We start from the raw sequence: 14069 nt of genomic DNA on the forward strand, positions 1-14069 counted from the left end.
ACTGGGAGCACCGCCCATTTATGTGACATGAGGAGCTGCTAGCCCCGCCCACACACTCGTCACCCACGTACTGATCTGTGTCAGTGGGTCGAACATACGGGTTCTGTTCTGTAAAATGGTTGATTTGAGGTTGATTTTACCTCAAGATCTTCTATTATTATTCTTAATAATATGTGGGTTGTAGTTTTTTAGAGACATGGAATCTGCACGCACATGCTGTGAATAAGAGGTGGAATCGAGGAATCGTTTTTTGAATGCACAAATGATTTGGTATGATGTTGAATATCTTATATTTAAACACACACTATTAAAAATCCGTTTTTAGTTAAGATATATATATATATTTATGTACAATAATAACAACAATAATAATAATAATAATAATTAATAATGATGATGATGATGATGATGATGATGATGATAATATCAATGAAAATAAAACTTTGGAGCAAAAGTTGCTAATGAATTTAAAGATTAACGGGAAATACCATTTATATAACATTTATTTGCTTAATATTTATCTTAAACAATGTATTGACACCGTAAAATATTTAAAAAATAAAAAGGCTATAAGGTTATATGAAATCATTTTCTTGTGTGAATTTCTTGGAATGTATCCCCAGTAAGTTATTTATTTATTTATCTATCAATTTATTTATTTATTTATTTATTTTTGTAGTCATTGGTTTCTTTAATACTAATGTAAAAACTGTAAGTACTGTATTCCTCTATTTTTTCATGTTATTGTTTTTGTTTTGCAAAAAAAAAAAAAAGTAGATTGTATCATATGGGACAAAACAGAAATTCAGTATTTTATGAGCAATTCATTTACGCAATGGTGTCCAATTTCCCCTTTTCTTATTCAATCTAGCTGTTGAAATAATTACTATTTTGATTAAAAAGATTACTAGTTATGATAAACTAAAACTTCCATTATTGACAATTATTTTACGGACAATATTTGAGTTATTTAAGAAACCTAATTTGAACATACGTGAAATTAATATACTTGATAAACAATAAAATTATGTTATTCGACAATATATAAATAAATATACATATATTGGCAGTAACAAAATTTTTGATATATATATTTTTAAACATATCTATGTAGTTTGAAGTTATAATATAAGAGGTCACTATAGTAACTTGATCAATTCTGGATAAACATTTGTAAATTGTATTTAATTGGCAGCTCTTGAGATTTATTTGTTTATCTGATTGTCTTTGTCTTTGTTGTTTTTACTATTTGAAAGTTCTTAATGAATATAGAAAAATATATATGAGTATAAAAATATATATATTACTAAATTGTACCTTAAATATATCTAATGAACAAAAATCTTTTGAACAAAAGCCTATACAAATAGCCTAAGAGCAATAAATACACTTCATATACTGCTTTTTATTTTAAATGAAGATATGATTTTTATTTCTTCCGGGACTTTTAATAATAGGGGTGTCACACCAAAACTTAACAATAGTGGTTCCAAATAAGCTATAAGTGATAAAGTCTGAAACTATCACGGCAGGCATCAGTCAAATTAGCATATTCAGCCTAAATGTATAATTTAAAATTTGCATATAGTACCACAACAGAGGACATGGTTTTCACTGACAAAATATATCAGGTTTCTAGCAAGGTCAACTGTCCTTCTTTAATAATTCTCCAAATGACAATATTTTTGGGTTTGAAATGTCAAAGAAACATTATCACATGATTTTTTAAAAATAAAATAAAACAAACAGGCCTATTAACTGTATACAACTGTATTTCAAACTGAAATAATTTAGCTTACTGTGTCTGGAGATGACATTTATGTATGCACTTGCAGTGAAAGCACACTTGACACCTTTAATCGTGTGTCTGCTGACATCTACTGGACATTTACACTCATTTGAGTTCATTTCTTGAGTTTGTAAAGGATCATAAATTTCTTCTGTAGATCCAAAAATGACATTAAATGATAAACAAAACAGTCAATCCTTTAAAAAGTTAACATTTATTAAAGTTTTTTGGCAGCGAATAGTGATGCATTTAGTCTCATATAGTTCATCTTTGATTAAACTAAAAGTTTGTTTGGAGTTCAACAGAAGAAAGAAACTCAAAAGTAAAGAACCACTTGAGTGTAAATGTTAATTTCGTGTGTAATGTTTCTTTAACTGGTGCGAATGAATACTCGTCTTCTATTGGCTGATGGACGCAGTGACGGAGAGCTGCAGTTTGACATCCCTCATTTAACCGGAGAGGATAAAACTGGCACAAACTCACACCATGGCATCAGAAAAACGTATGTAACCTTCATATATTCAGTTTGTTTGCTTTGTCTGAGGATTTAGTGTCGCAATAGCGATGTCGAATGTCTCTGTTACTTTATATTTAAAAAGATTTGAAGACTCACCAACTGCTCTTTAACGAATTCAAACGGTCGTCTCGTCTTGTGTATTAATAAACACGCCAAATGTCTGACTTCTCATTGTACAACAAAACATTGATTAACTCAGTTACACAGTGACTATGACACATGTTCACCTTTGTATTTATTAACATATAAAATATAGGTAATGTCATATTTTACCAGTCAAAAGTTTGAAAACAGTGAGATTTGTTGTCGATGTTTTTTAAAAAAGCCTTATGTAATTTCAATTAAATTACATATATGTGATTCAAAGGTAAAATTTCACCGTCATTACTGATAATAAATCATCATTACTCTATCATCACTCCAGTCTTACTACAATTAATTACTTACTCCATCATTAATCTACTCATTATAATATGGAGATTTGTTGTTTTATGTTTTATCAGTTATTATTGGTAAATAATCAATAATAATTAGTTTTACGATTATTACTGCTAAAAAGATTTTATTTTCTTGCTTCATGCAATCATGGAAACTTATAGACATTTTAGGATTCTTTTATTTAAAAAAAATAATTATTTGAATTTTCTTACATTAAAAGTGGCTCTCTAATGAATAAAATTGAAATGTATTCTGTGTGTGATAGAGGTACAGTTTGTTTTATATTCACACATTCAGACTTTCCCCTTAATAATATAATTCCTTTAAAGTATTATTTGCAAACTCCAAACAGTGAAATCATATTAGCAGCCAATGACTATAAAAAGTACAACATTATTCACAGTATAAATAAATAGTGTTTTCAAGTCATATTTGCATGCTAATTCCGATCGAATATTCAAAATAACATGGTAAATAATATAGAGACTTCTAAATGAATGAATGTGCGAATATAAAACCAACTTTACCTCTATCTCTGTGTGTGTGTGTGTGTGTTAATTAATGAATAAAAAATACATACTAGGCACACTAAAACAAATGTTTGTTGTTTGTTCAAACTTATTTAAAATAAGTTGAAACAACATAATTCTTGAGTTTTTTGGGGGGAAAATTTAATTGTTTTATGTTTGATCCACGTAAATTTGTAAAAAAAAAAAAAAAAAAAAACAATACATTAACTTAATTCTTCATGTTGTCCCTACACAAATTGATCAGCATTTTTTACAGTGTATATAGTGCTGTATATTGTAGCATTTGAAATAAAGTAACACTAAAGAACCATTACAGGCACTACATAGGTACTATAGAGTGTTTCTATTTAGGACCATGTTTTTAATTTTTTTATTTTTATAGTGTATTTTATACATGCAAATAGTCTGTAACCTAAATAAAAAGAAATAAAGTAAAATTTTAAATAAATTAAAATTAAAAACATACAATTCAAATAAAATAAAAAAACATGAAATAAAAATTTAATTAATAATGTTTTTTAAAATAAAATCAATAAAAATTAAAAAACACAAAATTAAAATAAAATATAATTAAATAAAAATAAAACATTTATTAGTTAATCAAATAAAAATTAAAATTTAAAATTAAATAATATTAAATATATATTTTTTTATTTAAAATGTAAGAAAATTATTAATTCAATTAAAATTAAAAATAAAAAAATATATAAAATCATTAAAACACAAAATTAAATTGTTATTAAGTTAAATTAAAAAAAATAACTAAAGAAACATTTTATTTAAATTTAAAATAAAAATTAATTCATAAATTTTTCTTCAGCTTAGTCCCTTTATTAATCAGGGGTCGCCACAGCCGGAATGAACCGCCAACTTATCCAGCATATGTTTTATGCAGCGGATGCAACCCATTACTGGGAAACACCCATACACACTCATTCACACACATACTCTGTGGACAGTTTAGCTCACCCAATTCACCTATAGAACATGCAAACTTCATGTTTTAATAAATAAAAATAAATAATAATTTAAAACACAAAATTAAAATTAAATTAAATGAATAATACATTAAACAAAAAATTTAGATAAATGTAAAATTAAAAATTAAAAAACAAAAATTTCATTAAATATAAATGTTAATAAAAAAACACAATTTAAAATAAAATTAAATAAAAAATGCATTTGTTAATTAAAAATTAAGAATTGTAATTAATAAAAAAAACTGATTTAAAAAGTTAAAATGTAAATCTGTACCTCTGTTTGTGCTTTGTGAAACAGTCTACTTTAAACTAAATCTGTGTGACAAACAGTGTAGATTGTGAGGTTGTGTGCTGGTTTTGCAGTTTGTGTGTTCATGAGGGCGACATGAACATGAGCGACAGAAAAAAACACGTTAAAACATCTGAAAACACACGAAAGGACAGTTTGTTCTCTCTGCGGGTCATCTTCCTGGACGACAGCGAGCATGTTTTTCAGATGGAGGTGAGACAATCCTTTATAAATATACTATTTCACCGTAAACATGTTTTAAAAAAGCACACGCGATATAGCTTCTTATTTTAAGCCATTTATGCTGAGGGGCATGTATTGCATTTTTTAAGAGGTACACGGGACAATGAGTCTGTTGAGTGGACCGGCTAGTTTGGCTTAAGGGTTTGTGAAAGAAAATGCATGTCAGCATCCCAATTTGTCTGTGCACGCTTGAGTGTCTGACCAAAAGGCCTTGCATATTGTGCTGTATTAGCAATATTAAAGAGGAAATCTTCTAAACAGGGGTGTGCTAACAAACATCCCACAAACGTGGACCCTGCAAAGATGGTTGATTACACTTTTATTTTACTACACTGTAAAAAAAACTGGGTTCAACATAATCAATTTATGTTGGGACAACATGAAATCAAGTTAGCTTATTAGTCTTGATCAATTTAAATGGATTGAACATAAAACTATTAAGTTGTGCCCAAAATAATTGTGCTTTTTCAGCTCATTTTAAATAAGTAGTTTGAACAAACGGCAAATATTATTATTTTTGTGCAAAATAAAAGAATAGTTCACCAAAAAAAGTCAATTCTAGCAAACTTTTATGGATTTTTGTTCTTCTGTTGAACTATAAAACTAAATATTTTGAAGAATTTCTATATATTTTTCCAGCATTCTACAAAAAATTAATAATTAAGTTAATAATGACAGAATTATTTTACATTATTTACTTTAAGAACCTCTAATACTTACAGACGAGTCTATAATGATGTTTTCATTAAATATAATGTATATATATTTCATTTTTTATAATATGTCTATAATATTTAGCCGCACCATGTTGGTGTTTTCATTCATTCATTTTCTTGTCGGCTTAGTCCCTTTATTAATCCGGGGTCGCCACAGCGGAATGAACCGCCAACTTATCCAGCAAGTTTTTACACAGCGGATGCCCTTCCAGCCACATCCACACACACACTCACACACACACTCATACACTACAGACAATTTAGCATGTGTTTGGACTGTGGGGGAAACCCACGCGAACGCAGGGAGAACATGCAAACTTCACACAGAAACGCCAACTGAGCCGAGGCTCGAACCAGCGACCTTCTTGCTGTGAGGCGACAGCACTACCTACTGCGCCACTGCCTCGCCCATGTTGGGGTTTTGTAACATTTAATTTTAACGAGGTGGGTCATAAGCCTAACACTCAACCTGGAGGACACACACACACATACACTACGAACAATTTAGCTTACCCAATTCACCTATTCCACATGTTTTTGGACTTGTGAGAGAAACCAGAGCACCCGGAAGAAACCCACCTCACCATGGGGAGAACATGCAAACTCCACATAGAACCAGCAACCTTCTTGCTGTGAGGCGACAGGGCTACCCACTGCGCCACTGTGCCACCCCATATAATATACAGTTGAAGTCAGAATTATTAGCCCCCCTGTTTATTTTTTCCCCAATTTCTGTTTAACGGAGAGCAGAACACATTTTTTTAAACATAATAGTTTTAATAACTCATCACTAATAACTGATTTCTTTTATCTTTGCCATGATGACAGTAAATGATATTTTACCAGATATTTTTAAGACACTTCTACACACTTAAAGGCTTAACTAGGTTAATTAGGTTAACTAGGCCGGTTAGGGTAATTAGGCAAGTTATTGTATAACGATGGTTTGTTCTGTAGACTATCGGAATAAAAAAATAGCTTAAAGGGGCTAATAATTTTGTCCCTAAAATGGTGTTTAAAAATTAAAAACTGCTTTTATTCTAGGCAAAATAAAACCAGCAACAATCAAGAATGCATGATTATATGCTGTCATGGATTTGCAATGAAATAATGTCAGTGGAAGTCAATGGGGGACAAAAAAAGCCCCTAACAGAATGAAAGGGGAGTCAGTCTGAACAGCAAACAACTGACTTTCAGTGTCTGGAAAAAGAGCTTGTAAAAGTCCAGAAATTCATTGTTTTTATAATATAAAACCATTGATGTTTTTAATGAATTGATGTATTTTAAGCAAAGGGTTCTGGGAAAGGATTTCTTCAACTCAGTTTGTGGACACCTTAAACTGGTGGAAAAGGAATACTTCGGCCTTGAGTTTCGACATCATTGTGGGAGTTATGTGAGTGGTCGCTTATATTAAAGATGCCTTTGCTTTGTTAATAAGACATAAGACATTACACAGCGGGCAAAATATGTTGAACATGTCACCTTTTTTATTTCAGAAAACATCTCTAAAGGTGCTGTTGACTTTCACGTTTTTACTGGATGTTGAGAGCAACCAAAGAAATCCATCTATGCAGAGAAAACAAATCTAATTAGTTTACAAATGAAGTTCTGTGTAATAAAATGAAATGACACCGTGGGAAAAGTATTGAACACATGAAGAAAGGGAGGTGTAAAAAGGCAGTGAAAGCCCAGACAGCAGCTGAAATCTCTCAGTAGTTCTTCGTCAACCCTCTGGCCTTTCTCAGTGTAAATGAACATCAGCTGCTTCAGTCCAACATCTACATTAGCAGGAGGATGAAGATGAAACCAGAGTGGACATTTCAGCAAGACAATGATCCAAAACACTGCAAAGGAGACTCTCAGACTTTCAGAGAAAGAAAATCAAGCTGTAGAATGGCCCAACCAATCACCTTATGCGAATCCAATAGAGAATACAAAATAAAGATCAGATTTGACAGACAAGATTCACAGAACCATCAAGATTTTTACATTTTCACACCTGAGCAATGCGTGTGACTTCATTCTCCATATTAGAGGCGTCTTTAAGCTGCAGACACCAAAAACACCTTTAATATAAAGTATTAAACACATTCAGTAGTTCAGTGCTTTCTCCTTCTGTCATTTCATTGTTATTATACACACCTCATTTCTCAGATTTAGTTTTGATGTTTGTGTTGTTTAAATTCTTACCAAAATCTAGTTTAATTCCACGCCAACAGCCCCTTTAGAAATGTTGTTCCTAGGAAAAAACATCACATGTTCAATCCTAATTTTTCTCTACTGTATATAAACCTGTGATGGTAATATTGACTGACCTGAGGATGTCATTTGTGTTCATCGTCTTCATAGGTTTGGCTGGAACTGCTTAAGCCTCTTGCAAAACAAATTAAAAGTAAGTCTGCAACTTACTATTCCAGCAGATGTTCTAGGAGCAGATGCCATTACAGCCGCAATCCAGTACTGGGAAACACCCATACACTCTCACATGCACACACACACTCATACACTACGGCCAATCTAGATAATCTAATTCACCTATAGCGTTGGTGTTTTGACTGTGGGGGAAAACCGGAGCACCCGGAGGAAATGCATGCCAACACAGGGAGAACATATATTTATATATATATATATATATATATATATATATATATATATATATATATATATATATATATATATATATATATATATATATATATATATTTGTATATATACATTAACACAAACACATCATGCACGGTTTTTATTATTAAGAGAAAACATGGCACTAAAATCAAATACTGTAAAATCGATGGCTTCCAACATTCCTTTTTGCCACTGCTTTATAGGACAAGATTACAAATGAGGCTGGTGAAAAACAAATCTGATCTTCTCTCCTTAAAACAGGAAGAAATGATCTGATCTTCCGCTTCATAGTGAAGTTTTTCCCTCCAGATCCAGGAGAACTACAGAGAGAAGTGACCAGGTGCAGCACACACACACACACACACACACACACACACACACACACACACACACACACACACACACACACACACACACACACACACACACACACACACACACACACACACACACACACACACACACACACAAACTGCAGCATATACACTCAACAGCCACTTTATTAGGTACTAGTACCAGGTTGCCCCCAGAACTGCCTTAGAAAATCCCAGTAGATCAGCAGTTTCTGAAATACTCAGAGCAGCCTGTCTGGCAGCAACAACCATGCCACGTTCAAAGTCACTTAAATCCCCTTTCTTCCCCATTCTGATGCTTAACGTAATATAGCATTTTTTTCCATTGAATAATGCATATTGTTCAATCATCGGCAGAGATGGGGGACTCGAGTCACATGACTTGACTCAAGTCAGACTTAAGTTGCAAAATTTAGGACTTGAGACTTGCTTGACAAATATCCAAAAAAGACTCAACTTGACTTGGACTTGACTGTCATGACTTGAGACTTGATTTGGACTTGAGTTAAATTACTCGAAATAACTTGTTTTTGTTAAATAAATAACTGTTTGTTACAGATTATGCATTAGATATTAAACCGAAAGTTATATATGTACATATAAATTGCAAAAAGAAATGGCAAAAGTTCAAAAATCGACAAAAATTTGATTGATTTGAAAGTGACTTGGTAGACCAAGCTACTGTATGACTCGACTCGACTTGAGTCAGACAAAAATTGACTTGACTTGCTTGAGACTTAATCCCACCTCTGATCATTGGTATACACCGTCATAAAAAATAATAAATACATAAATTATACAGTTGTTAATATATATATATATATATATATATATATATATATATATATATATATATATATATATATATATTTATACAGTTGAAGTCAGAATTATTAGCCCCCTTCAAATTATTTTCTTCTTTTTTAAATGTTTTCCAAATGATGTTTAACAGAGCAAGGAAATGTTCACAGTAAGTCTGATAATATTTTTTCTTCTGGAGAAAGTCTTATTTGTTTTATTTCGGCTAGAATAAAAGCAGTTTTTAATTTTTTAAACACTATTTTAGGGACAAAATTATTAGCCCCTTTAAGCTATATTTTTTCTCGATAGTCTACAGAACAAACCATCGTTACAATAACTTGCCTAATTACCCTAACCTGCCTAGTTAACCTAATTAACCTAGTTAAGCCTTTAAATGTCACTTTAAGCTGTATAGAAGTGTCTTGAAGAATATCTAGTCAAATATTATTTACTGTCATCATGGCAAAGATAAAGTAAATCAGTTATTAGAGATGAGTTATTAAAACTATTATGATTAGAAATGTGTTGAAGAAAATCTGCTCTCTGTTAAACAGAAATTGGGGAAAAAATAAACAAGCGGGCTAATAATTCTGACTTCAACTGTGTATATATATAATGTATATACAGTTGAAGGCAAAGTGATTAGCCTTCCTGTGAGGGGTGTGATATTTATTCTTTTATAAATATTTCTCATGTTATATTTACAGAGCAAGGAATTTTTCACAGTATTTCTTATACATATATATATATATATATATATATATATATATATATATATATATATATATATATATATATATATATATATTATATAGAGAGAGAGAATGTCTTATTTGTTTTATTTTGGCTAGATAAAAAGCAGTTTTTAAATATTTTAAAACATTTTAGGATCAATATTATTAGCTCTCTTAAGCAATGATTTTTTTAGATTGTCTTCAGAACAAACCATTGTGATACAATAGCTTGCCTAATTACCCTAGTTAAGCCTTATTGGGGAAAATATAAAATAATTAAAATTTAACAGGGCTAATAGGACTTCATTTGTATACCAAATCAAATATATTACATCGTATGATATTACATTTGCCATGGGAAATTTCCTAATTTGTTTTCTAATATTTAAATAACATGAAAGTGTTGCTTTAAATCATGTTAATTAATCCAGTATAATTTTGTACATTTTTTAATGAACTTACTATTACAGTAAAAACACGATCCCATTTATAACACACTAGAGTTCAATGCTGAAAACACAAGTTGACCTGAGGCTGCCTTTGCCTTGATTTGCTCACCAATGTCTTGTCATGTGACATTTTTTACATTTTGAAAGTTTCATTTACAACATTTAATTAAAACTTTTTATGTTTTTACATATTGTTTTGTAGCAATAAAACAAAGAAACAAAGGGTTGCGTTCAAATCAAAATAACAATCTCTATCTATAGCATTCGCCCCAACCACATCCTCATCATTCTTCCTCTTTTCAGATAGGATGGTGGGGCAAATCAAAGGGTACCGTTGGCCAACTTTGGCCCGCTGGCCCTACTTTGAGCATCTCTGATCTCAGTGTTGGTCTGCGTTCTCCGTCTCCCGCAGGTATCTGTTTGCGCTGCAGATTAAACAGGATTTGTCCAATGGCAGTCTGACCTGCAGTGATAACAGTGCTGCTCTGCTGGTTTCCTATCTTCTTCAGGGTATGTGCAGTTTCCTTAGTCTGTGTGTGTGTGTGATTCTGCAGCACAGAAGGTGTTACCACGGAATGTCCCCACAATTCACAAAAACAAATGTGTGTGTGTTTCTGCAGCAGAGATTGGGGACTTTATAGAAGAGCTGGACAAGCAGCATTTGGAAAACAAGCGGTACATCCCAAACCAGGACGTCCTCCACAAAAAGATCATGCGTTTCCATAAGAGGCACAGGTAAGCTTAGTTATGCAGTTATCAGCTGTTTTTTGAGCTTACACACACATGAAGGATCGCTCTAGCAGTCTAGATAAAGAAATCATCTTCATGTTCATAATGTAAAAGGGGTTAGGTGCATGTGTGACCCGCTTTACACGCGTCATATTATCGCAACACACACATTCAGCCTATTCGAACAAGGCTACATTCGTTGTTTCGATTACTAAAATGTGAAATTTTACCGTGATTTTTCTAATGTTATTATGCTTTGTTGACTTTTGATGTTGAAAATTCAACTCAAGTGACTTTTGACATTTTAGTCGTTATAAACATATAATATATAATAAATAATATATAGAGAAATAAGTCTGTAAATAAGAGAAAATGTATTTGCAGTCTATTACAAGGACTTTGCAGCGTAATTTACAACACCGACCCAGACAATATAGCACTTTAAACTATTAAAAATGTTAACAAGAGTAATGTTTTCGAAATTTTCAAGATGAAAAGAAAGAAAGAGGTCCCATAATGCAATTCAAAAGAATAAAAAATGGGGGAAAATGTATATTTTTTACATAAAGTTGAAGTCTGAATTGTTAGCCCCCCTGAATTATTAGCCCCCGTTTATTTTTCCCCCAGTTTTCTGTTTAACAGAGAGATGTTTTCAACACGTTTCTAATTATAATAGTTTTAATAACTCATTTCTAATAACTGATTTATTTTATCTTCGCCATGATGACAGTAAAAATTATTAGACTAGATATTCTTCAAGACACTTCTGTACAGCTTAAAGTGACATTTAAAGGCTTAACTAGGTTAATTAGGTTAACTAGGCAGATTAGGGTAATTAGGCAAGTTATTGTATAATGATGGTTTGTTCTGTAGGCTATCGGAACAAAAATTAGCCTAAAGGGGGTCATAATTTTGTCCGTAAAATGGTGTTTAAAAAATTAAAAACTGCTTTTATTCTAGTCAAAATAAAACAAATAAGACTTTCTCCAGAAGAAAAAATATTATCAGACATACTGTAAAAATGTCTTTGCTCTATTTAACATAATTTGCGAAATATAAAAAAAAAAGAGGGAAAAAATCAATGGGGGGGCTAATAATTCTGACTTCAACTGTATATATGTATATTTTTTTACAGTGTGTGTTTGGTTTTGTTCATGTTTCAGAGGTCAGTCTCCAGCCGAAGCGGACCATCAGCTGCTGGAGGTGTCCCGTAAGCTAGACATGTACGGCATCCGGCCTCACGCCGCCACTGATGGAGAAAACATGAGGATCAATCTGGCCGTCACTCACTGTGGCGTGCTGGTTTTTCAGGTGCAGACTATGTGTTATACTTTATGGCTTATAATGTTACATTTTAACCATTATTAAACGGCTGTCTGGAATACTTGATTCTGATTGGTCGGTTGTGACATTCCAGGGAATTTTAACTCCTAGATAACAACCGCTAAATAACACCGGTTAATCTGGAAACTTTGAATCATCTTGACCATCAGTAATTAGGTTTATATTCATATACTTACTGTACATCCACATTCATATAGATCTGCTTGTCTGTCGCCATGTTTTTTTTTACTCTTTTTTTTTTGGCGCCATCAGGTTAGTGTATACTCCATCAGCTGTTTTAGCTTCTGTCAGCTTTGTGTTTCTGACTGAGTCATCTGAACTCTTCATACATTTTTCATCATTCTTCATAACCTAATCTTTATTAGCAGTCTAAATGTCTAAAGTGCTGGTAATCTGTACCAGCAATTATGGCTGCACAATATACATTTCAGCGTCGTATACAACAGAGCTACACGCCATTCTGCATTAACATCCTCCTGTATGTACTTTATCCCTATAACTTAACAACGATCTGTTGTATTTGTATTTTAAGGGAAACACCAAAATAAATACGTTCAGCTGGGCCAATGTGCGCAAACTCAGCTTCAAGAGAAAGCACTTTCTGATAAAGCTGCACACAACTATTGTGGTAAATATTTCACACTCATTCAAGGAGCACTGCTGACAATGTCCTGTTGAATTTACTGTCAATCAAACCTCCGCTAAAGTACTGTATTAATATTTACAAAACCATTTAGCATGCTCTAACTACATTAGTACACTTTTACTGAAAAATAAATGTAACATTTTGTTGTGCTGTATGATAGTTATTCAGTACACTACCTGACAAAAGTCTTGTCGCCTGTCCAAGTTTTAGGAACAACAAATAATAGCTTGACTTCTGGTCAGATCTGGCTTATATGAGAGGCAAAGGCCTCTAGATTACACTTATTTGAGCACAATAAAATATGATCATGCCTTGATTTTTAATTATGTAATTAGGACAGTGCGGTCTGACTCTGCTTAAACAAAAGTCTCATCACTGAACAGAAATAATGTCCAGTATAGAATATAAAGTCCTGCTGCAGTGGAGACAGAATGAATATTGTGTCTGACTCCATCATGAGCTTGGAGGACTGCATCCATACATCTCTGACATGACTCAAATCACTGATTAATAAAGTCATCTGGAATGAAGAAGAAAGCCGTGCAGGACTCCCAGAGTTCATCAAGAGTCTTTGTCATTCTTCATCTTCAACGTCTCCTCCTTCATATTACCCAAGACATGCTCAATAATGTTCAAGTCTGGTGACTGGGCTGGCCAATCCTGGAGCAGCTTGACCTTCTTTGCTTTCAGGAGCTTTGATGTGGAGGCTGAAGTATGAGCAGGAGCGCTATCCTGCTGGAGAATTGTCCCTCTCCTGTGGTTTGTAATGTAATGGGCAGCACAAATGTCTTGATACCTCAGGCTGCTGATGTTGCCATCCACTCTGCAGATCTCTTACACGCACCCCATACTGAATGTACCCCCAAACCATGATTTCTCCTTCACC

General features: G+C 32.6%; 1 protein-coding gene across 31 annotated transcripts in view; it reads left to right on the forward strand.

Moving 5' to 3' along the window:
- The first annotated feature begins 2196 nt into the window (after window positions 1-2196).
- frmd7 (FERM domain containing 7) overlaps window positions 2197-14069 on the forward strand; it is a 38890-nt gene continuing 27017 nt past the window's right edge. For 3 of the 31 annotated variants that reach the window (XR_012396589.1, XR_012396588.1, XR_012396587.1), the window contains exons 1-8: window positions 2204-2291; window positions 4618-4756; window positions 6791-6895; window positions 7852-7894; window positions 8389-8467; window positions 10877-10974; window positions 11085-11199; window positions 12357-12504. Coding sequence is in view for 20 of the 31 variants with exons in the window: in XM_073934972.1 (XP_073791073.1) it covers window positions 4640-4756; window positions 6791-6895; window positions 7852-7894; window positions 8389-8467; window positions 10877-10974; window positions 11085-11199; window positions 12357-12504; window positions 13070-13165 (801 nt within the window). In the remaining 11 variants the exon portion in view is untranslated. Of the gene's footprint in view, window positions 2292-4617; window positions 4757-6790; window positions 6896-6998; window positions 7895-8330; window positions 8468-10767; window positions 10975-11084; window positions 11200-12356; window positions 12589-13069; window positions 13166-14069 lie in introns of those variants that run through there. The other 28 variants (XM_073934979.1, XM_073934965.1, XM_073934972.1 and 25 more) reach the window with 23 other exon arrangements.

This window comes from Danio rerio, chromosome 21 (genome assembly GCF_049306965.1).
Source record: "Danio rerio strain Tuebingen ecotype United States chromosome 21, GRCz12tu, whole genome shotgun sequence".
Taxonomy (NCBI): domain Eukaryota; kingdom Metazoa; phylum Chordata; class Actinopteri; order Cypriniformes; family Danionidae; genus Danio; species Danio rerio.